General features: G+C 39.6%; 1 protein-coding gene across 2 annotated transcripts; it reads right to left on the reverse strand.

Annotated features, from left to right (window-relative positions):
* Positions 1-8: 8 nt before the first annotated feature.
* On the reverse strand, positions 9-24,546 carry PPP4R3B (protein phosphatase 4 regulatory subunit 3B). 2 transcript variants are annotated; one of them, XM_082480873.1, is made up of 16 exons: positions 24,037-24,546; positions 22,820-22,875; positions 16,484-16,582; positions 14,651-15,271; positions 11,164-11,241; positions 10,183-10,299; positions 8,903-9,019; positions 8,370-8,501; positions 7,760-7,862; positions 6,888-6,929; positions 6,075-6,233; positions 5,211-5,380; positions 3,909-4,048; positions 3,250-3,434; positions 2,592-2,716; positions 9-1,758 (listed from the first exon to the last, which is right to left on the reverse strand). In XM_082480873.1, exons 1-16 carry the CDS (start codon positions 24,176-24,178, stop codon positions 1,663-1,665), a joined length of 2,382 nt encoding a protein of 793 aa, XP_082336999.1. In that variant the 5' UTR covers positions 24,179-24,546; the 3' UTR covers positions 9-1,662. The 2 variants fall into 2 exon arrangements, with proteins under 2 accessions (XP_082336999.1, XP_082336998.1); XM_082480872.1 differs by having other exon boundaries at positions 2,592-2,794.
* Positions 24,547-24,829: the final 283 nt, after the last annotated feature.

The raw sequence follows: 24,829 nt of genomic DNA on the forward strand, positions 1-24,829 counted from the left end.
AGCAATAGTTATGGAATTACAGGGTCACATTTTAATTCCTGAATTTTACAGTTCAGCATTAATATCACCACATGTATACAAATGGTGTAAAACAAGTACAGTGGTATTTTTAATACAAAATAAACTTCTGTTTTATGGAAAAAAACTATACTTCATATCTACACAGACAGCCCATCTTTTTCCAAACAATAGCTAAAATTAAAATTAACTACAAAAATCTCCAAAACAGAGAAACTGCTTCAGTTTAAACTATTCCAGGAGAAATGGACCCATAACACATATTACAAGAGTGATCTATGTGGTGGATTGCAGCTGGTTTCATATTTTAATGTTTCTGACGCATTAATTGTTGTTGGGAAATTTCCTCTCGCTTTGTCATGATCTCAGATCACATACGGGCAAACTAACATTAAAATATTTACAGTTCACTTGCTGCTCTTGAAAATAAAACCTGGACTGTTTGCCTCTATCACCTCGCCATCAACTCACCTACTTTTGTCACAGTTTGCTTACCTACTACGTGGAATGTGCTTTTATTTTTTAAAAAAGCAGCTTTCATATTACACCCAGGTTCAGGTGCTGCTTGTTGATTCTGCCTCAAAGACCGGTGTTCTGTTTGTAACAATTCTGTCTTGGTCCAAAGTGACTTTGGTGTTAAAACGCTGCTGAAGTCCATCACTATGACAAACCTGTTAGTGTTTCTTATTACCACCTCAACTGAGCAATTTAAACTCGCCAAGAGGAAAAGGGCTTGCTGCTCTGAGAAGAGGCAGCTCATTTGACAACATGGAAAGTGATTCAAATTCGGTATCTTCCACGCCCTGAAGCCGACAGAAATTCTGGTGTGTGCTTTGTACAGCACTGCTTTGACACAAGCAGCTCCTGGAGATATTTTGGAAGCGATCATTCCTTGGCATAAGTATTACTGGATGTCTAATCGGAAAAAATAGGCAAAACCATCCATTTTGAATCCAGCTTCCATTTTCTCCTCTTGGAAAATACAAATTAAAACTCATTTTTAACTGTTTTAAACAACTCAACATGCACTATAACTGCAGTGTCCCTTCCTCCAACCATGAGAAATGCGATTTAATTGGTGATAAATGGTCCCAAAATCTGGATTGTTCTTATGCCAACAGTTAGTTTTCCCTTAAAATTTTTTTAAAAGAGGCATTGCTAAAAGAACACAACTGACAGCACCATTACAAAATTAAGATTACTGGGTTCAAAATTTAAGCTTGATTTTTTTCCTAGTTCTTTTAAACACTGGGGAAACCCTGCAATATTTTTAAAAAAAAGTGTTTACCATACTTTTCCCTCCCCCTACCCTCCCAACACCTGAGACTTTCCTTGCTGAGAAGCCATCATCCAGGTTCTGTGAATACTAGCCCACTTTTTTTTTTTTTTTTAATTTTTATTTTTTTGACAGCCTGAATGGCAGACTCCTTACTTACTAGAAAGATATTAAGTTCCTGGGAAGCTTTGTGTTTACAGAACTAACCCTTTCTAGCTGATACACTGAGTTTCTTTTGCTACTCCTTGTATTATCTTTATATACTCATGGGAGAAAGCTTTCTGAATCAGATTCTTTTTAGCTCTTAAAACGGTTGCAGCATTTGAAACCCCATAATACAAGTTCTTATTCCAACGTTTTGGTTTCATTTATGAACCCAGACGAGGTCTTTTCCTTGGAGATGTCTCCTCCTCTTCATCGTCATCTTCATCATCGGGATAATCCACTAGGCCAACTAGACTTCCCTGACAATTAAAAAGAAAAAAAGAAAATCTCACATTAAAAAAAAAAATACGCAGGAATGTGCAATTTTAGTATATAACCCCCAGCCAACCTGCCCAGGACACAGACAGCTGCAGAAGGTTTCTCAGAAATGCCTTTTTCATTCAAAGATCCACTTCTCTTAAGAATGGTTTTGAACCTCAAGGTTAAAAAAGTACTGGAACTTCCTTGCTTCTCTGGATCCGGCCTCAGAATTATTTAAAAATCACTTTTTAAGCTCCCAACTGGACAGTCACAAAATCTAATGTGTACACTGCACATCCATTTTGCTGGTAAGTCTTAGGTGTGTACAATAAAATTTTTGCCACCCTTTTCTGTAGCCTCTCGGCAGCTTGCAGGCTAAAGAATAAAATAATGCAGAACTGTGTAAGACATAACAGAGGTATCACTTACTGCATTTTGTCTGCTTAAAAACACTTAATTCCCCAACAGGGGGGGCCACTAACATAATTCAGAAAAAAAGCCCTGACTTGTACGTATATCCCCGCCTCCCCCCAGCAGCAGCTGGACAGTAAAAAAAGCTGAGGAGTGGCAACAGTTAAATTATGCAGAAGATGCGAGATCAGACTGTGCCCACCAGATTACCAACAGACTCCAGTCCCACCTAAAACTTTCTTAGTCCTTCCCCCAAACTAGTAAGGCCTTAACTGGACAGGGCATTGGATGAATTTATACGTAAGATCCCCTGCCTAGAGGCTAATGCTGACCTTACCACACTACAACTGGAAAAGTCTCATGATACCGTTCTGCTGTCCTGAGTGAGGACAGCAGCTTTTGTACAAACAAGTTCTCCCACCTTCGTGGCTGTCACCGCTGTGGTCAGGGTTGCGTTCTTTGAAGAGGAGCCATTGGAGCTTGCTGGTGACGTCTGAGCTGCCACGGATTTACTGTTTGCACCGTTTGCACCATTGGCTGCACTGGCTGAGTGGGAAAAAGTGAATTTGAATCCCCCAGCTGAAGTCCTTTTTGGAAGATTCTCTTTGTCTTCACTCTCCTTAGCTGAGGGACAAACATTTTCACATACTTAAATATCAGCTGCACAGCATGGAGCACAATCCACATCACAGCGTAATCATAGGGCAAAAGCCGCCTTACTTTTTTTTTTTAATTCAGTTTAAACCAATGGCTCACGTACTGACCTCATCCAAGCACGCGCCAGCATTCAAACTGAGAATGGTGCAGACACTGTGGACATGGGGACATTACTCACTCAGCGCACGCACATACATGTAAAGTTTTGCTTTTGAACTGCATTTAAACTAGATGCACGCTTGGAGCAATTTAACTCCTAAAGTAGCTTGCAAAGACACATTAGGAATTCATTACTTAATTACACGGCATACCCTTACTCCTGCTTACGATACAGAGCACAAGCAACTGGTTTGTTTACATGATTCTCCACGTATCTGCCACGGAGCACTGTCAGTGCTGACAAGATGAAATTGAGTAAATACCTTTCTTAGTTTCCATAAATTTTTCATAGCTATCTGGAAAATCATCCTCCTGTTTTGACTTCTCAACTGGAGGTACAACAGCTTCACCTTCTTCCTCTTCATCTTCATTGAACCACATTTCTTCATCCTCCTCTAAGGCTCTTGCATCTCTGCGAAATCTATTGCTACGCAATATAGATGGAACACTGTAAGAGACACATGACAAGTGATTCAAATTTTGCCTGCTGTTTCAGACTCAGTCAGAATCAGAAATGGCTTCTGACGCTTCAGAGTGAATTTGGTGCGTTTGAGAAGGCAGTCCAGCTCTGTCCCCGCTTCTACCGTCAACGTAAGCCTCACCAAAAGCCCAGCTGACAATAAGGGAGACTGAACCCACACTCTGAATGACAGAGGAAGATTCTGCTCTTCATAATCTGAGGGACTTCTGCATGTAACATTTAACATACTGACAAATATGAAATTGTACTACAGTAGGGCACAAAGAAAGCCAGGTGGGGCTTTACTCTAATTGAAGAAGATTTCATCAAGAATGAAAAAACAAACCCAGCCTTCTGCTTTTTCTGCCTTCTAGGAAAGAAAAAAAAAAAACAACCAGCAGTAAGAAGATACTACATAATGACATTCAATAAAAGTCTCAGAATACATAAGCTGGGTCGCACCTGTTCAGTTTCTGGTTTTGTCGATCTTTTTCTTGCTCGTATTTTGTCTTCAATCCCTTGAATGTCTGAACATATTCGATAGATTCAAGTGCATTATAAAAGTTTTCAACTATATGTGCAATAAGGGACTTAATATCTTCCTGCATAAGAACAAAATGAGTTTCAGTCTCAAATATAACATGCAGAAGTTCAGAAATCTTTGGAGAGTTTAGTTTTAAAAATAACTGATTCATTGTCCAAAGTAAAAACATTATTAAGAACAAATGTGAAGTCATGAGATTTTTCCTTAATAAAAAAGCTGAAATCTATAAATAATTATTATTACACTTCCCATATAAACAGACAACATACTCAGTACTGTCCCAATTCTATTTGTGGTAGTTTGATTAATCCACGATGCTCGCTGACTAGGATTAAACCTTCTCGAGAAAAAGAGGAGTTTAGCTGTGCCCTGCTCTCCCCCTAAGTTTTAGCTCTTTCTAGTTCTCCGTAACTCCAGCAGCACACATGGGATGAGGCACCTTTTGGTCCGTCACCCTCTAACGAGCCTCACCATATCAGGCAAATCTTAACTCTCATACCACACTGGCAAAAGCCACCTGGAGACACAATGCATTCTCTTCTTGCTGGAAAATTCAGCAGCTACGATATCCTACAAGTAAAAACTGCCCTTCGTTTTTGCAGACTACAAAGATTCTCTGAGAAGGCTCCCAAACATCAAGGCATTCGCAGCGTGTAGCTCAGGAGCTGTTGCAAGTCCTTGTTTTCTACTCCAGCAGTACTACAAACTGGGTGCTCCCGCTTGTCCCGTCTGTCCTGACCGCATACACGTCGTTCCCAAACGCTGCCAGTGAAAAAGCTACTGATTCAAAGCCGACACTGGCTAAGAAAGCACATGTGTAGGATTTTAAAGGACAACGATTGTTTAAATTTATAGCCAAATTACTCTCATTTAGACCCAATAATACCCAGATTTACTCACATATAGCCTATTTCACTTCATTCCTCACTTCAAAGCTTGGTCTAGTAACAACGCAGCCAAATACTTAGAAGAGTTTAATCTACAGGACGTTTACACAGACTTACATGTAAATAGGGCCAACACATACTCTGTGATGGGACAATCCAGTAAAACAAGCACCAAGCAGCTCACTGCCTCCTTTCTCTTTGGATATTTATCAATAGGATTTTTAGTTTATGATTTTAAGTAGTAATACACTACTTCAAGGGAAAGATTTGCATTTTGTATTTCTACCTGAGATGCCACATACGCGTAGGAGCCGAACCAGCTGCTTAACTTACCACTCTGATGAATTCAAACAGCTCAATCACAGCAGAGTTGAGCAGGTTGTACCTAGTTCCATTATCCAACAGAGCATTTATAACTGGTTCAAACAGGTTTCCCTTGGTGATATAACGGTTATAAAATTCATCTTTTAGGCCAATTATCCTCCTCATAAAGCGAAGAGCACCTATATGAAGAAAGAAATTCCAGAATTTAGTAACTACACGCCAGGGTTGCAATCTGCTTCTCTTGGAAACAACTGATGTTACTGAGAGGAAGATGCGCCCCCAAACCAAGAGCATTAAAAAGCACCTTCTGGAAGTTCAGAAGAAACATTTGCTGACAGGTAACCTTTCTTTCATTCTTTGACTTTCCTGGGTATTTGAATGCGATCAGAGTCCATTAAGATCTTTTTGAAATACAGCAGCAATAAACTTTAGCACATGAGAAGTTAAATTATGAGCTCATTCCTGTGCTTCTCTGTGTTCACCTCCCATAACCAGCCCCTATTCTTTCAATACCACGTTTTACAAAATTTCATTCACTCTCCACAAGGAGCACTAGATTTACGACATTATTTAAGCGGGAATACTGTCATTTCTTAATAAGACAGCTGATCACAAATCATCCTCACTGTCATAAAGACAGAAAAGGATCACTGTGGATTTCAAAAGATACAATTCCCCTTCCACCATAAACTGCATTGGTCTACATTAACAGACAACTGCTACCTGTTTTTCAAAAGTACTTAACAATTAGTCAGTAATAAATAGGAAATTAACACGAATTTTGAATTTAAGTATATACACTTTTACTCCTATACATTCCGCGCAGTACATACAAAGCCCAGAAGAATGAAATCACAACAGCTCCATACTCACACAAGGCCAGAAACGTGTGTTTTGAATTCATCAAGACCAGTACTCTTCTTAGCAAATCTTTGTTCATAATGTAATTCTTGATGTGATACGTGTGATGTTCCACACAAAAAGTCAGCAGCTCCAAAATTAAGGCAAGTAGTTGTGCCGTTTGATAATTATCTGCAAGAAAAATTAATGCCTTAAGTTATACTAAAAAAAAGTAGTCATGCACCAAATCACCACCAAGCTCGGTGGCTATTACAGTTCCTGACATGTTTTTAGTGGCACACTGGATTGCTTTAGGAAGCGGGATGTTGGGTCAGAACAAAGCAATGCACACAAATTTGGCTTTATTTCTTTTTTTTCAGTCAAAAAATTGCCCCAAATTGGTAGTGGGACTTCTTCCAGGATCAGCGAGTCACTGGTTACGGCGATCCAGACTAATGGTATGTAGTTAAAGCCAGTCAGATCTGTATTCGTGTGAACCTAATTAGCAATGTCTTTTCATAGTGCTCAAAAAAGAAGCCTGCACAGATAAAAATCCAAAATGTAAAAGTTTAGCTATGTCTCTTTAGTACATATTCTAATAACATTGATTGAAATGTTCAGTAGCAAGGTAGACTGGGGGAAAAAAAAGTGAAACCCAGTAACTAACAAGCAGATGAAAATGTTCCTTCAGCTTCCTGTCGTCTCAAATGAAGCAAAGCACCTACATCTATTTCAATAAAATGTATTTAAAAAAATAAAGTATGGACATACCTAACTTTTTTTTTTTTAAAATAAAAACACCACACAGAAGACAACTTTCAAAACTCAAGGTCAATTAAAACTCACCAGGACAAATTGTGTTACTCTTAGTGGACCCAACTACTGCATCTGATAAATAGAAAATAAAAACAAAAATCAGAAAAAGGTTTTCAAAGCACTGTAAATATTTAAACTATCAGGATAAACAATGGATAAACAATCAATTCTACCAGCTGTTCAAACTTTTTGCAAAATCAAAAGTTTCTGTAAGCTGTATGTAAATAAACATACAGCAAGAATGCATGCCAGATGAGATTTATATATTCAATTTACGTTACAAAAGTTTCAAATTCAACTAGGTGAAAACACATAATCTAATACTTAGGAATAGTATTCCTACCCAGACTAAAAGAAAGTGCCTACTCTAAATTTTTCAAATAATGTTATAAAACAAGAACCAAACAGATTTCGAATCCTTGTACTGTTACCAGGAAAAATAAAAGAAGAAACAAGATAAAGGAGTTCCAAGTTGTATTTCTTTGCATAGATTTCTTTCAGCATTTCTATACTACGGCCAAGTGAAAACTAGTTTCTGGAGTTAATCATCTGAGCACTCCCGACGCCTGGGTCACAGCATTTTTGTAAACTTTTAGAAAAAAGTACTTGTGAACTAAAGACACTCCCTGCTTTAAAATTATACTAGTGAAACATATACAACTAACAATACACATCAAGCAAATACATATTTTACAAAGCCCAGCATAAAGGTAGGTTATTATTCAAAGCTGGAATAAAGGGCTATTAAAACTTCTGCCTACAGAACCCTTATCCCTGGGGGAACAACAGTTTGCAGCAAGCGTATTCCCAGCCTGGACCACAGGCTTATCCCTGTTACCAGGACTGCAAGTCACTAGAAAACAGGGTAATATTCAAAGCAAGGTGGGGGGAAGTAACATTACCTTTTTCACATTTATCTTCTGATGTATTAGCCAGAAGTGGTGCAGTAAGAACATGCATACAATGGTTGTAGAAGAAATTGAGAAATTCACTTTTTTCCGTTTTCTGAAACAAATATAACTTTATTAAATACTCGCATTTGCATACTTCCTTTTAAATAAGAAAGAGTAACAACATGACACAATTATTTGTAAGCTGTCTTTTAACTCCCCCAGGTTTGCCTGTATCTTATGGGTTGGTTCTGCAACATTACCTTCACTCAAATAAGATACATTCTTAATTTTGGGAAAAGATCTGAGACACAGCAAACCAACCTAGCCATCACCAAAAGCACCCCGCCATGGATGCAAATGTGCTACTTCACTGAAGCACGGGACTGCTTAGTTTATTAAACACTTGCACAATACCACATACACATACCTTTTATCAAAAGTTAATGGGAATTTTAGCCTATTTTTTACCTTGTTTAAATTCAGTATCAGACCACACACAAGACTGTCAAAAAAGAATAAAAATCTCTTTTTTTTTTTATCTTCCACCACACTAAGAGCAATATCAGGCTTTTCATTTTGCTGAGACAGTAAAGGTCTTTACCCCTTTGTGTTTTCTTACATTAGCTGTGGCCAACATATTCTCTGGATCTATCAGAGTGCGCAAGAGCCCCATTAGCTGAACAGCTCCCCCAAGTTCAGGATCAGTATCGCAGATCATCTGCTCAATGACCACATTGATGAGGAGGATATCCTGAAAAAAAAAAAAAAAAAAAAAAAAAAAACCAAACCAAATAAACCACAAAATAATTAGACACAGTTTCAGGAGTGGAATGACTTCCCCAGTAAAACTTAAGTTAAACTGAAAGAGTTGCATTTAGACACCAGAGTTCTGTGAAGCACAACCCTCCTCACCTAAAATCACTGGTAGGCAGAGCTACGATTTTATTACTGTAATCACATGGAACACCAACATGCTCAGAAATTTTTATATCTTAAATCTACTTTTTCCTGTTTCTACTACCTACATTTTTGGGCTAACTGTACTCCAATTGCTGGAGAGGTTTGTTTTCCTTTTTTTTTTCTTTTTTTTTTTTTTTTTCCCGTTTGCTCTAAAACTAGTACGTTCAACAAACTCCAAAAGCTTTTACTTACATCATCACTCTGCTGGGCCTCTTGCATTACAAATTCTCGGACCATGGATGGACTAAATTCTACTAGATAAGAAAATATATCTGTAGCAGCAGATCTAACTTGCAGATCATCCATTCCCTAACAAAAAAAAAAAAAAAAAAAAAAAAATCAATCTATTAGTGTAAATCAAGTTTGGTATTTATTGTCAAGTGAAGTGGCAAAGAATAAGGAGTTAAAAGTTTTGAGAACATTTTATTACAAAAGTTTCTGAGAGACACAGTAATAGTTACAGGAAAAAAAAAAACACAAAAAAAAAAACCACAGCAAAACATTTTTCCCCACTATTTCCCTCATTTAGAAAGAATGCAAGGATTTCTGTGAATTTGACAACCCTAACTTAGGCAGGAAACATTTATATCGTGCTACTTGCTAGAATATCCAAGAGACTAATATTCTGTACCTGTTATCCACGGTTTATTTATTTTGTACAAAAGGAGTGACTACACAAATCAGTTTGTTCATAGACAACAAGAATTAATAATTTTCCTTAAGGTATGCAACTTTCTCTGATAACTGTACAATTCCTAAATCTAAAATATTAACGTATCAGGAAACATTTGGACTGTTCTAGCCCAGGAAAAGAATAAGATGATTATGGTTCATCCAATCACTGAACATCTATATGACCTTTATGTTTTCATAACAGTCAATGTCCTTTGGTAACTTCACAGGTTGTTACTCTAGAATATAAAAATCAAATTTATAGTTTTTGAGCAACAACAGCACCGACACGTGTATTGCAATGGTCAGGCAGCAATAGTTGCTTCAGCCAAAGGAGTGAAAAAAAAATTGTTTTCACATCGCTGATTAAGACAGATTAATCTGCTTTATACCTCTGAAAAGACAGGATTACATGATCTTTCGGATAGCAACAAGCTAACAGTTCAAGATTATCTAAAAATACTTCTTTGGCACTGTTCCAACAACAACAGAAAAAAAAAATAATCAAGCTGCCACATGAAAAAGTGTATCTTTCCATTTTCCCACTACATTGTCAAAAGGACTGTATTTACCACAGACTTCTCCACCATGCAAAGTAAAAACAGTAATAGCAATAAAGTTAGGCTACTTCAAAAGATGTCCACATCTTTTGGATTCTGAACATTACATTAAACTTAAACTTTCAGCAGAGCAAAGCTGTCCATCAAACCTACATAGAGGAACTCAGCAGATCTGAAAAACTGCTTAAATGGCTGTGGGGTTTTTTAATTTTATTAAAATCAGCTTTAAGTTTCACTTACCATTACAATTTCAAGAGCTGGAAGAATTCCCAATTTTGCCAATGTTTTGAAAAATGCATCTCTGTTCTGAGGTTGTAACGTCTGAGAAAATGCGCAGAATTCCTTGAAAAAATTAACCTATTGCATAGGAAAAAAATAAAGTGCATTTGATTCAGAAAACTTTCTGAATGTAGGAAACTGTTACAATTTGTATCAGAGTTTGTGTACTGGCTGGTATGTGCCTTCCTAGCAAATACTATTATTCCAGTCCTTTCTCCTCCAACCTTTAACAACATCAACAAATGGAAAGAAAAAGAAAGTAAAACCAAAGAAATTTAAGAGGTTGAAATTTACACAGAAAAATATACAGTCACTTTGTAGCTATTTTATCACACCTAGCAAGAATGATTTATACTTCTGTCTGGCCTGCCTTTTGTTTGAAAGAACAAAGATGCCTCCCCTGCTGAAAGCAAGATTTTAACAAGGCAATTTAAGCTGATAAACATACTCAAGGATAAATAATGTTTGTAATATATATATATATCTTAAGGGACTACTGGTAATCCTCAGTCATAGGGCTTAAAAGATCTTTTTGAATGAGTAAAGTACAGTGATTAAATGACAAATAGAAGCAATATGGTATATTGAAGAGTACTTGGAAGAAAGTATACCTTTAAGTCTAGGACGTCAGCTCAGTGCTAGCACTTTCTCAACAATAAAATCATTAATTAGAAGAAATAAATCAGAGTTTACCGCACAAGAAATATTTTTCTAGTGAGTCCCAGCCCATGGCAGGGGGGTGGGAAGTAGATGATCTTTAAGGTCCCTTCCAACCTAAACCATTCTATGATTTTATAAGTACATAAATGAAGATTAAGCTACATTAGAAATTATTCTGTGGTTACAGAAATGCCTCAGTGATCACAGAACTAGAACAGTTTCAATATTTCTACTTCTCTGTGGTTTAAAGCATTCAAAGAATTGCAAAGACTACTGACTTACCAATTCACATCGTTTGTCATCATCTGTAGCTTCATCTGTTAATTGTGCAAAAACTTCAGACAAAAATTTCTCATCTTCCTGTGTAACACAAGAAGAATATGACTTACATAATGCCTCTTCCAAGTTAAAACACTGATCTTTATCGGATCCCACACTGTAGAAAGTCAAACTTAATTTAAGCTTAACTACGATGCTTAGTTACAAACAAAAAAAAACATATTAGTAGATTTGGTAGGTAAGTTGGTTTTTTTTTTTTTTTCTTTGCTCCCCACACCTTCATTTTACCACAAAAAAGGGAAATGCAAGAGTACACATTTGGGAGGATCATTTCCAGTGCTTATTCTGTGCAGCAGAGGGAGTGCAGGTCCAGGAGACCAGAACCATAAATTAAGCTGAGCATAGGTGATGATTACTAGAACTGCCTTCTCAACAATTCGGCTCCAAAGAAAGTGTCATTTCCTTTCCTTCTCTGCCATGCCACCCCCTGGGGTTCACAGCTCTGCTCTACGCCACACACTCACTGTATGATTTGCCACACTTCCCCAGGCATCAAAATCACCGAAAATGAGAGTCTTTGTTCCAGGCTCCCTCCCTGCACCTTGCGTGTCACCTTCCAGGGAGGCAGCCTAGACACTTCTACACTTGAAACTGACACTCGAGATACAATTTTTACCATGTTGCATCTATGCAGTTCACACTACACCGTCAACCCACGTGTATCCGTTACCCTATTTCTGATCTGCAGCATTGCAAACATTTTTTCAGTCCACCTATGCAAGGGTGACTAGATCGACACATTACGAGTTTGCCGCAGCCGTGTCCCCATTAACTTTGTTCTCAAAATGAGCTCCCTGCTTGCAGGAAGTTCAGCTTTTCCAATCTGGAAAACTTTTTTGAGAATTACTTGCTTTTCACATTCAGATCCTCTACTACCAAGATATATTTATTTTCAAGTATATATAGGACAACATTTCACTTCTTGTAAAGTGTTTTCAGTTACACCATTGCTTAAAACTCAAGCAGTACAAGAAAACCAGGGTGAACATCAGCATCTCTCAACTGTTTGGGCACTTCCTGCCCTCTCTGTACATCGACAGCTCTGCACTTCTTCACGTGGAAAGTAGCATTGGCATTCTCTCAAATCAAATGTCTCCATTACCTTTTAAATACAATATAAATCTTAAAGCAAATAGTAACGTTATGCTACAGCATTGAAAATTATGCATCACTGTACTGATTCAACTCTATAAACTTTACTTATGCATTGAACAAACATGAACGGAACAGCAGGATTCCAATAAATATATATAAACATTACATTGCACAATGTAGAGGGTGCTCGCTTTTCTATTTTTCTGTGTGCTGTTGCTAAAATCTGTGTGCTTTATTAGGCTAACATAATACAGAATTTTGACAATTACAGGAATGCCAGCCAAAGGCTCACAATTTTTTGCCTGAAAATTTTAGGATGTGGGAAGAGAAGTACTTTACAAACAAATGATACCTGGAATCAACATCAGAGATAGTGCAACATACACAGACTTAGTAGCTTATTCTAAGCTTTGCTGCCTTTAACACCTTAATTAAGCCTGTTAAAGAAAAAAACCACACAAACGTACCACAATCAACAACAGATAGGCGAGAAAATCCCTACTACAGAACACTTGGCAACAGAAAGAACTCTTGCTTGTATAAGGCTGCCACACAGTGTAGTCCTGATGTCCTAAAGCACAGGATGGATCTAGGCTTGTTTTCCAAGCTCGCTCAGTTCCCCATGTGACCGCCCTTCACCACCAGCAGCACTGGGATCTACTGCTTCACGGCACGTAGAAAGGAGCTTTACTGCCGTAGCAAACACAATCTGTTACTCCTATAAACTGCATTCTCCTAGGGAGCTTTGCCGGTGTATTTAGGGTAACGAGACTTGTAATGTGTTCACCAAACCCAAAGGAGCTTTAGAGTTCTTGTGCCACAACAAAAAGCTGATTTACACCAGTGGACTGGTGCAAACACAGTCCTGAACCTGAAATCCATTCTACCATGTAATTTTCCTTAGGCGTGCTATCAATAACATCTTTTCCACAGGTGCTTTCTTCGTAGTTTGTAACTCTCAAGGCAGCTCAAGTGATGTATGACATCAACATTATTTGTAAGTCAACATGCATGTCTCAATTACAGTATTTAAAACAGATAGGCAAACCCATACATGCCACGTCCTCTCTCTACTGCAGCAAAGACGGCAGTGACTGAGAGTAGCAAAAGAGTACTAGAGGTAACAGCAAATCAGAAGTTTTCTGTTAAGGCACAATTAAACATTCAGTACAGTAAAACTTAAATGAAAAAATCAAGACGTTTACAAAATTAAAAACCTCTAAATGGAAGCAGGACTGTGGCCTCAGGAGAATGGTACTGAATTTATTTTAGTTTTAGAAAAGTAATATATGGAAAAGAATAAAAAAGGGAAAGATTTATTTAATGTAAAGCCATTAACTTTGCAAATGGGATTTACTTTTTAGTTTCTTCTTGCTATTTAATCAAACTAGAAAGAAGTCCAAAAGCTTATCCATGCAATTCTGTAGTTCTGATTTTTCCCACTTATCTATTGCACTCTTTAGAAGTCTTCCTTATGGCAATGTTATCTCCCCAGTGCCTCTCTCCTCCCACAATTTTACTCCTCTCCTCTTCAACTTGGCACATCTTCCTATTTCAGAGACTATCCATGCTCAAAACAAAAACAACAGGTTTCTGATGTTCTAGTCTACACAAACGTACCATTTTTCTAAGGACATAGATCAGAAACAGTGTAAAAACACTTTGGTATCCATTCATTTGCACAACAAGATATGAACTGAAAATACTCCAAACGTCATGAAGTTCACACACAGCTCTTCACCAAGGCTCCTTCCACAGTCCAGCTAGAGTGTCACACTCTACTTTTAAGCCTGCTTCTGACTACAAAGTATTCGCTAAGTTTTTTGACACAGTAACGTGTTGGTCAATTATTACTTTTGTGTATCAGTATGAAGAAAAAAAAAAGAATTACTTTATACTACAACATGAACATTTGAAATTAGTACCATAAAGTAACATTAGTATAACAGGAACTGTTCTGAACATGCTCTTTTGAACCATCGATTCAGAATTTACGAAGATGTCACAAATGTCCCTGATGTATAATACAAGAAGTTGCTTGTTCCCTAAATATCTATACAAAATCAGCTCAAAACATTTATGTTGCTTGTGAATCAAGAAGAACCTTTAACTGTTCACAACCCATTAAGAAAATACTAAAATACGCACCTGAAATCTATCATTTTAAAAATAAGAAACAAAAGGTATCAGAAACAAGGGGAAGCATTCAAAACATTATGTAAATGAAAGCACGTATGATTAACTTACATAGTCTTAAAGAGCTGGAATCAATTTCGAAACTACAGCTAGAGGTATCTATACATAGTCCATCTATGCCATATTAAAAACCACTTACCTGCAACATACTGACAATCTCAACTTTGTTGAAGAAAATAAAGGAAGTGAGGGTAGAAAGAAAATTCTCTTCAAAAACAGATGGTGTCGGCAAGATGATGTCCTGAATATACTGTACCCTGTAAGTCTGGTGGATTTTTTGCCTGAGTTCAGAGTCTGTTATAGGAATAACCTCCTTAAATTTTGCTGTTTTGGTCAAGAACTCCCTGTGCCGTTTTGGCTGAGCCAAAGAAGGATCATACTCAAGGCATCCAACAACATCCATAATACACTCATCAGAAAACATCACCTCAAACAGAGTTGCTTTGTTGAGGAACAAAATTCCTCTAATAATTTCATACAAATGATGTAAGCCTTCAGTGTTCTCCAAATTCTCACAGACTTGGAAAAGCTGTAGTAGTTTTTTAATATAGCCTTCATTCTCCAAGGCCAGCGCTAGCTTTTCTCTACGGATGGGTGAGGAGAGAACAGAGGTAACTAGGTCAGCAATCTCTTCAAGTTTGTTGAGTTCACAAGTAGGAAGGTCAATCAAAGGACTAGTTTCAGGCATTTCTTCTATGTGTTCCTCTTCCGACTCAATAAGGTCCTGTGTGACTTCCACTGAAGGATCCTTACCTTGAACCTAAGAACAGAGCACACACAATTACTGTCTCATGCCGAAACGCACACAAAAATAATCAAGTCAATAACTTAAATAACATGTGCGTAGTAAACACTTTTATACCTTCAGTTGCTTGGAAAATGTCCAGCCCTGCAGAGGCGTAAGTTTGCTGCCTCTAAATTCTACAGTCACTACCACTATCCTCCATAGTACATCTGCCAAAAAATCAAATCAAACAAGCCCTAAGAGCATCACAAAGGATCACGTTATGCAGGAAGAGTTCTGGAATCTGATGAAAGAGCCTAAGGCTAAAGGTTTATGTTGTCTGATGACATGAAGACCTCCCTCTCAGACTGGTCGTCAGCTCAGCCCCAATTTAGAACCAATCTAAAACCCGGGCTATTTATTAGATGCATATACTCGCAGTTACTAGGATTGGTTCCTTTCAACAACAGTACTTCAGAACTGGCTGAGAAGACATTATACCTCTAACGGTGTTAAGATTAGGAATGCATCTAAATTGCCTAGTTAGTTCAAAGAAAACTGCTAGGAAATCCGAGTTCTCTGTTTCTTTAGTTAACAGCTTTACGTTGCATCATTTCAAAATCCGAGAAGGTTGTGATAAATTCCAAATATGAAACGCCAGGTTTCTTTTTAAGTACACACAGGTGCAAGTCAATTGTCTTGTAACTTCCACAGTTGAAAGTATAAAATCTAAACTGGTTTGTAATAAAACAATGAGGATCAAAATAGCCTTAAGACACAGATATTAAAAAAGACTCAGGTCTTGATGACAAAAATATCACTGACATTTTGGAGCTCATATAGCAATGCCACCTCTTTCGTCTCTCACAGCAAAATATCTAGCTCCTTATGCATTACAACACATCTTCAGTCCCACCACACACCAACAAGCCAGCTTCCTAAGGCTGCCTGGGAGAAGGACAATTAAAACGTGGTACTCTGCTATTCCCCTTTTGAATACAAACAATCAATCCCCTAAAATGCCTAACACCCGAGTTTCATCATTACATTGATTTTCCAAAAGTGTGGAATTCAATTATGAAAACAACCAGTTTTCTAAATAGTGGCAATTAAGATCTTACATAGAAAAGCCACAGAAAATAATCACACATATGTATTTATTCTACAAGTAGGTTTAAAGATTACAGCACAAATACATGAAGTCACAGAAGACACTAAAACATATGGAAGAAAATTAGTTAACTGTACCTGGCATATTTTTTCCCAAATTTCATCACAGCCAGCTTTTTCTTGAAAACTCAGTGCTAAATCGTAGTTTTCTGCTTCTGACCAAACAATCAGGGTGTCCTGTTTAAGACAAAACCAAAACAACGTTGTTTCTGAAACAGGTCTACACCGCATAGTAATGTGTATTCCATTAAGTCACATGTCTAAAGAACAAATAATTTTAATTAAAGTTACACTTGTTGAAAAAGAACATGAGATACTAAAATATTAACTCACCTGTTCTGCCGTAAGGGACATCACCTTTCTTTTTTGCTATTTTATGACCACCACCTTACATATTATATATTTAAATATACTGTTTTTCATCTGCAAAACACTTATAACAGGATTTTTCTGCAACATACTTCTGAGCAAACAGTCTTGAAAAGGGAATGCATGCATTTTAGAAGATTAAGAAAACCTACAATATAAGTATTTTCATGTTTAATGAAATAGAAACAAAACAACCAAGATTACAGTGTTTCCTCCTCAGAAACGGCTTAATACAGCCTTAGCAATGTGAAAAATTATGCTTAACTAATGTTAAAATATTCCTTTCTGAATTAAAAGACATAACAGCCTGAATAATAGAAAACTCCTGAGTCCTTACTAAAGTTACAAACGTCTTGTCAACACATATTTTCATTTGAGCAGGTTTTTTTTTTCCTGTTACTATTGCCTCTATCAATTCAATTTGTGCACTTGCATGATGTATCTGGAAGATTCACTGGAATTCCCAAATAGACTAAAAAGGTGTTTTTATGAGGTTTTATTATGACACTTTCCTTACACTACAGCAGCAAGTAAGCCTGTGCCTCAACATTCAAATATATAGTTCAGCATACATTAACCTCATCTTTATGTAACATGTTCAAACTGAACAGCTCTCTCTTAACTTTGCAGTACCTTTGATGAGCTCCAGCAAGAGTTCAACATTCTGCCAAGCTCACTGACCTCCTGGAACTGTTACCTCACCTTGCCTTGCCTTGTTGTTTGGTTTTTTTTTTTTTTTTTTTTTTAAACACGACCAAGCCCTTGCTTAATGGTCAATAAGGTAATTTACTTCCTGCATTTACAAAGGTCAATAATCACTGCACAACTTATCAAGGCTTGTATGTCTTTACCTTATGCATCACTTTCATGGTTCACAAAACATTCCAAGTGGTATCTTTAAGCTTAGCAACTGAACTCAAACAAGTATCTGACTGCCTTACAGGTGCCCAACATACTTAACGAAACTTCAAGGCACCAAGAAACAGATGCTGCTATTGCCCCCTCACATCTTTACACCACAAGTACTTCTTGGTTCCCTTTGGGCACCGAGCAACAGGAAACGATGAAGCTGATTGATTACTATCTGTAAGGTGTTCACTATGCTAAAAAGCCAAGACATGACATGGTATCATACAACTATTCGGGCACCACCCTTCATATATCCGCCAAAGACAGAGGGACAAAACCGAGTGATCATCGCTACTCTTGAACCTACTGTAGGTCAGCACTCCTTGATCATTTTTGATCAAAATCAGGTTAGTTTAGATGATTTAAACAGACCTTTGTTAACACAAAGGGAGCACTCATAAGTATTTCCACTGGTAGATGTGAGGGGACTAGTGTTTGGGACAGGACTGCCGACAAGCAGCTGGCACGGGACAGTAGGTAAACTCTTCCATCAGCACAGCTGTCTGAAAAACACACGTCTGTCTGAACAAACACAACTTACCAGCTGCTACAATTATCACTCTGGCACATGAATGAAAATCAGCATCGCTGATATGGCATTAATTCTTCAGTTCATTTCTACAGTAATCTTAATCGTTCAATATTCATACGTAGTTGCATGTTTTAAGGGGTTTGCCTTTGCAATTTTTCTTTTTTTTAAAAAAAGCTTAGCTTAACATCTTTTTCTTGCAGCAACACTGTTGACAAATGCTGACCAATAGATCAGCTTCCTTCTCCCAAAACAGTCACAAGCCACACAAAAAAACAGCAGCACTCACACAAGCTCAATTTTTCTTTTCTTTCTCATTTTTACACGTTCCTTAAAGAAACAAAAGTTCTCCCATTCTGGAAAGAACTGAGCTCATTGCACTATGGTTTTAATGCTGTTTCTGAGAGTTGTTTGTTTATACTACAGTGCCCTATACTACACTTGCAGTATTGTCCCACTGTCACAAATATTAATAGGTAGTCTCCCTGCTTTTAGGCTCTGATTCACGTGCGCAAATGGTACAGCGTCATACAGTTGACAGGGTTTTTGCTTACAGCTGTCCACCCTCATCTCCAGCTCACAGACAGCTGAATCTCTGTTTACAGTGTACCATTTTAGAGTGAACAGTTGAACTGGGCTTCAAGAGAAAAATAATAAGTGCCAACTGCAGACACTGAAAAGTCTGATTGGCTCCCTGATCTGGTTCTCTTTTAAAAATTAATAAAAAAGTAAGAATTCTTAAGTACAATTTTATGGCTGTTACAGAACTCAAAATCTGAAATGTTTGTGTTGAGATGTTCTGTGAACTCACAGACGCCCTGACACTCAAAATCAACACACCTCCAGGTGAGCTGAGACTCAGAGGTGCCTCAATGAACAAAGAAGGATACATACATAAAGAAGTCCTATTCATAGTCCAGAATGATTCAAGCGAGAGATATAGTGCAGTAACATGAATGACCGCATGCATCCATAGAGACAGCACTCAAAAATTCTGTGAGAATTCTCAAGTTACTGAATGGTACTCGTTTCAATCTGTACTGCCCACACAAAGCAGAAGTTATATAAGCTTCTCCAAAAATACTTCTGAAAGACTAAAAGATAGCTTCACCAGAAAATAACTGTCCAATACCAATATCAAGTCTACTCATCTGGCGTACACTTCCTGCACAACCTAAGACAACCTGTGAAGGCCACAGAGAGACATCTTCCAGGCCTAGCTGCTGCACGAGACTACTGCTCTCACCCGCAACGCTGCTCCTTCGACGAGCAACGGCATTGATCCTTAATTCACTCAAACACAATATAAAGACAAACAAAAGAAGAGATTAATTCAGAACAACTAAGAGGATAGTTCAAACCCCTCTTCAGTGCCGGTACTGGTTTGTACAATGTCTGCTGCTCCACCTGCACTGGACCCTCAACCCCCATATGCCAGCAGAAGCGTGCTGTACAGCAAACCAGACAGGGGAACACATGCTGATAAAAATTAATCCAGCAAAAAGAGGTATTTCAACTGAATTGGTTCCTACATCTAACCTGTCACACAGTAACGTGAACACTCATGCTGGCATGAAAGAGGAGTGAAGAAGCCCCCTGGCAACTGCTCAGGTTGGCTTTAACATCACCCCGGAAACGTGTTAAATCCCAGCCTCAACTAACTCCGATTCTGCCTGAAGCAAATTGCTCTGTTGTCACACGAGTGATGGCAACTCTGCGCAAAAGACAGTATTTGCACACATTCTTCAGCTCAGATCTGAAAATGGATAGAGCACATCTAAAGCAGAGTTAACACCAGAAGGCAGTGTTCACAGTGAGGATTTCTGTAGCAGTTTGAGGTTGTACAGCCACCCAACTGAAAATCACCGCCCTTGTAACTGGGCTGAAGGAACAAATCCATCGGATTTCTCACTGAAGACATGCTCTTCTGCCAGTTTTCCTAGGGAACAGTAACCTCAAGCAGAGGGTGGAACAACAAATGGGTGCGGTAACAACTTTTTAAACTGCTCCTGCTAGAGCCTCCACAACACACCTGACCCTGCCCTTTGGCCAATATGAGGTGTCCAGTGGAGGTACGTAACTCTCAAGGCCTATGCCCCAAAATCCAGGGGGATCTAAAGCTCTTCAGGCTCTCATGTTCTTTTCATAGAAAGAATTAGAGATTCTTTTATGTTGTATGCTGAGCAGCCTGGCACCTATGTCCCATTTCTCTTGAGAAAGAGCTCATGATTATAGTATGCCTAACACCTTCACAGAATTCAGTTCTGCACGAAAGGTTGTGACCACAAACACGATTTGAGAAGGCAGACAGCAGGCCTGCCGTGTTTATGGTTAGTCAATAGTTATAGTACTACTTAGCACAAACAGTGTAATACTGGGTATCATAGACTGATGCACAGCAACTAAAAATCAGGATGGAATTTTTCTGCAGAATGATGGTATGCAAGCCACAATCTCACTGACTGCTATTCTGTAAGTCCGTTCAAGTAATTTCTATGAAGACAGACGTGTAGGCAGGGCATGCTTCCTTTCCATCAAGCTACACCACCTTGCGGCTTTCCCCAAACCCAAGGTGAGCAGCACCTTAATGAACACCTGCAACTGAACTCTGGCAAGTGGAAAAGAGCACTCTTCTCCACGCTGCCATCCACCTACCAGCATCTGCCCTGGGCAGATCAGCACAGCATCCGAGTCTTCAGGCTACCTACGTAATAGACTTCAACACTCGAGTAGGGACACTGAGGAAAGCCCACCTCTCTTCACCTCTGGTTAACCAAAAAATATTTTGCCTAAATCTTTCCACCATTTTTAAAAAGGATCTGCTCCTGAGACACCCAGGTTTGAATACTACAATCTTTTAGAGGTGAGACTGAAATCTCACAAATTGAAAAGCGTGGAAATGCTACATTAAGGTCTGCTTTTTGCTCTGCTACTCAGAAGGAAACACGTAAAACAACAAAAGGACAAAAGCTCTATCAACTAAAAGCTGTATACTTTCAGAGGTTAGACAAACCTAGAACGTGTCTCTGGTAATCAATCATTACTCTCCTAAAACAAACAAACAAACAAAAACAAACAAACAAAAAACACAAAACCAAAAAAACACAACACAAAAAAGAACCAAACCCAAACTTCTTTGAAAGAGTGAACAGTGAAGCAAACATTTTCAGCCACAAGGACACAAAAGCATTAGAATCAGTAATAAAAGCCAACCAAAATAAACCTCAGCCCAAGTTTTCAAAACTACAACAACCTACAAATACTTCCACAAGAAAAGTGACATCAAAAGCTACTTAAGTCACTTGAAATTTTGCTACCAATTAAAGGCGGCTTTTAAATAATCAGTTGTTTGAAGTTTCAGAAAACAGGCTGCAAAAGGAAGCAATTTAAAAATTTGCCACAATGTAATCTGCATTTGTATTTCATTATTAATTTCCTCTGCTAAACAGGAAGCAGTTCAAGGCTCTTTACTTTCAGAACCCTGCAGAGCTCCAGAAAGACCGTCCTCCTTCCTCAGTATGGCCCGCCCAAGGAAAGCCTACCATCATCCACCTGACTAAAACCACCCATACCTAATGAGCCTTCTGAAAAGCTGGGCCCAAGACTCTGCCTCACTCCTAAGCTAAAGTCAGCCAACCTGGGCTCAAAAGTGTCTTTCCTCAAATTCAACTTGCCACCTTTCCATTGGGGGGGGGGCATCAAAACAAACAAAACCCTTGAAGATTTGTCTCTTCATGATTTAGGAAGAACATAATTACTGAAACACTTCTTGATACCATAACGATGAAGAGCAGTATAAAACACTGAACAAAAGGAACCGAGAATCTACTGTAGAACAAAGGAACAGACATAAAAAACCCAGTAATAACCATTAGAACAATGTAGGCAGAGACACCAAAAATTAATGCAGAAAACGGAAAAAGCAATAAAAGCAAAAGAGACTTAGTAAGCTATTTTTTTTAGTAGATTAAACAAAAACGACCTATTAACACAGCTCCCAACTGTTTTACTTCTTTGTTTTGCAGAAGGCTTACCCCCAGGAAACGCAACCGTGCAAGTCTGTCTCACCACAGCTAGTCCCTTTACTTAGGGGAGCAGAAGCTTTCAAGGCTTAAAACAAAACAAAACAAAAAACTAAACAGCAACAATGAAAGAAGTCCCACAAAGACAAGTTTCTTTGTGTTATTTCCAGAGAAAGAACTCAAGAAGTAAATAAGCTGTAATAGAGCCGGACAAAGTTTTTCCTTCCTAATTCAGTAATTATTTCATACAGCCTAGGATGGGAGACAGAAGTTACACATATATATTTTTCTAACTATTTTTTCCTGTTATGAATCCAATATTTATCCAAATTGCATATATTCTCTTCGAAGCCTGAAGTTCAAAAGGGTTTTTTAGGAGACCCACGTTTTAATTTTTAGAATGTGAAGTACTATAGCACCTACAGGCTTCTAAGAAAGTTTTTTCCCCCCTCTGAAAAACACCATTGACAATTCCATGCCATGCTGCTTTGCTTCTTTTCTGAAAAATGCAATTAGTTTGAGCACAAAACAATTCCTCAGCATCAATAATCAGAAAAAAAAAAAGCGCCTAGCAATAGTACTTGCCTGCTGTTTTTGATATGCAGTATTTGGATTTATCTTCGATTCTAACAGTAGTGAACCTGAAAAAGGCAGGAAGACATATTTACTGAGTTTAACAAAACAAACATCTCCATCATCTCTTACAATCAACCACCCATGTGCCAGCCAACCTATCCTCAACTTAATTTGCATCTTACAGAAAGTCCAGAAGAACCATCTTCTTTAAACATAATTCCCTAAAATAAGCCAGTTAAGACGAAATTCAACATAAATATCCATATTAAAATATATTTTTCTCTTCCGATTTAGACCAAAATTCTCTGTAGCACCGTTTTTTCTCCTGAAACCTAGTGTGACAATTAGTTTGTTTAGAGGCCCTTTAGCAAACCTATATAAGTTTGCATCAGGTAACATGCTGCCCAGCATAAAAATGTTTTTGCCCACAGAAGCCACGTGGGCTGTGTGCTGTTATTTCCTTCAACTGTCCTTCAGAAGTGAATCATCTAGATACTACAAACCCAGGGACTTTATCTTGTGTATGCAAGTAGTGTATGTATCCTGGCAACAGCTCCAGAGTAATTTATACCAGTCTTAGGTGGTTTATTTAGCACATTAGCACCTGTCGGCTGACAAAGTGGTGAGCGCGTACCCTCCCCCTTCTGGGAGAGACCCTTAAGGTGACTTTAAAGTGCAATAAAACACGAGGAACACCACACAACTCGATCACTTCAGAATACGATCAGTGAAATTCTAGGGGGGAAAAAAAAAAACCAACAACCAAACACAACAAAACAACTTTTTACAGTAGCAAGAAGGCGAGGGAAAGAGCACTTCAAAAGCGAACAAAATCATTCTGAAAGCGAACAAGATGTCGTCACACGTTAACAACTTCATCTCCATTCAGTCAAAAGAGATGCAGCGGACCAGGCTGACTGGAAGGGGAAAAGTCTAGGGCCACGGCGGCCTCCTTATCGCAGGAAGGAAACTTTGAACGGAGCCACAAGCTAAGGGAAAAGGGGGGGAGGAGGAATCATAATAATCCTCTGGGGTCTTCCCTGATAAACCTGGGGGGGGGGGGGGGGAGGGGGAAGGCGGGGAGAGACACCAGCAGCCGGGCCCGGCGGCGGCGGGTGTCAGCGCTGGCGAGCGGCGCCGGTGCCGCGGGGAGCGAGGGGAGGAGGCCCGGGCCCGGGCGGCGGCGGGCGGCCTAGGCCTCCGCGCAGCCCCGGCCACGCTCTCACCGTCCGACTCGGCGCGCACCAGCAGCGACATCCCCTTCAGCCGCTCCACGTAGGTGGAGGAGACGTGCCCGGTGCCCCTGTCGTCCCATTGCCGATCCTCGTTGAGGGTGTAGACCTTCACCCGCCGACGGGTGTCCGACATGGTGCAGCCCCGGGCCTCGGGCCTCCGCGCCGGCCCCGGGCCCGCTCCGCCTCCGGGGGGCGATGGAGCGAGGGCGGCGGGAGGGGGAGAAGGAAGCGGGGCCGCCGGGCCGCTCAGGGGCACGGCGGGGCCTTTAACGCGCCGCTTTTCATGGCTCCCCGACGGCGAGAGAGCGACGCCGCGCCCCGGCTCGGGCCCTCGCTGGCGCCGCTCCGCCGCCTCAGCAGCTACCGCAGCGCCGCCGCCATCTTGTAACCCGACTCTCGCCGCCTTTCTCTTCCTCCCAGCCCGGCCACGGGCTCCCCTCGCAGGGGCTACGGCGGCCGGCAGCTGCCGCCGCGCCGCCGAGGGGACGGCGGCGGAGAGCGGGGCGGGCCGAAGCGAGGTGAGGCGGGCGAGGGGAGGGGAGGGGAGGAGAGGGCAGGGCCGGCCCGCACCCCCCCACTGCCCGCGGGGAGTGTTCCGGCGGGGGGGGGGGGGAAGAGGGAGCGCCTGCCTTCAGTCACATGAGTGCATTGGCGTTTCAGGAAAAAAAAAAAAAAAAAAAAAAGAAAAAAAGCCTAAAAAATGTATTTTAAGTCTATGTTAAAAGCTGGTACCGGCACAGACAAAGCATCCCCCTTCGCACGCGTGGAAAGGGCCACCGCCATG

Source organism: Vanellus vanellus, assembly GCF_965231255.1.
Source record: "Vanellus vanellus genome assembly, chromosome: 3".
NCBI classification, from domain to species: Eukaryota; Metazoa; Chordata; class Aves; order Charadriiformes; family Charadriidae; genus Vanellus; species Vanellus vanellus.

Coding starts and splice junctions, on each gene's coding strand:
- PPP4R3B (XM_082480872.1), bottom strand. CDS start 24,178: ATGTCGGACACCCGTCGGCGGGTGAAGGTCTACACCCTCAACGAGGAT. Junction 22,876..24,036: donor GGTGCGCGCCGAGTCGGACG/GTGAGAGCGTGG, acceptor TGCCTTTTTCAG/GTTCACTACTGTTAGAATCG. Junction 2,795..3,249: donor ATTTATGGAAACTAAGAAAG/GTATTTACTCAA, acceptor TTTGTCCCTCAG/CTAAGGAGAGTGAAGACAAA.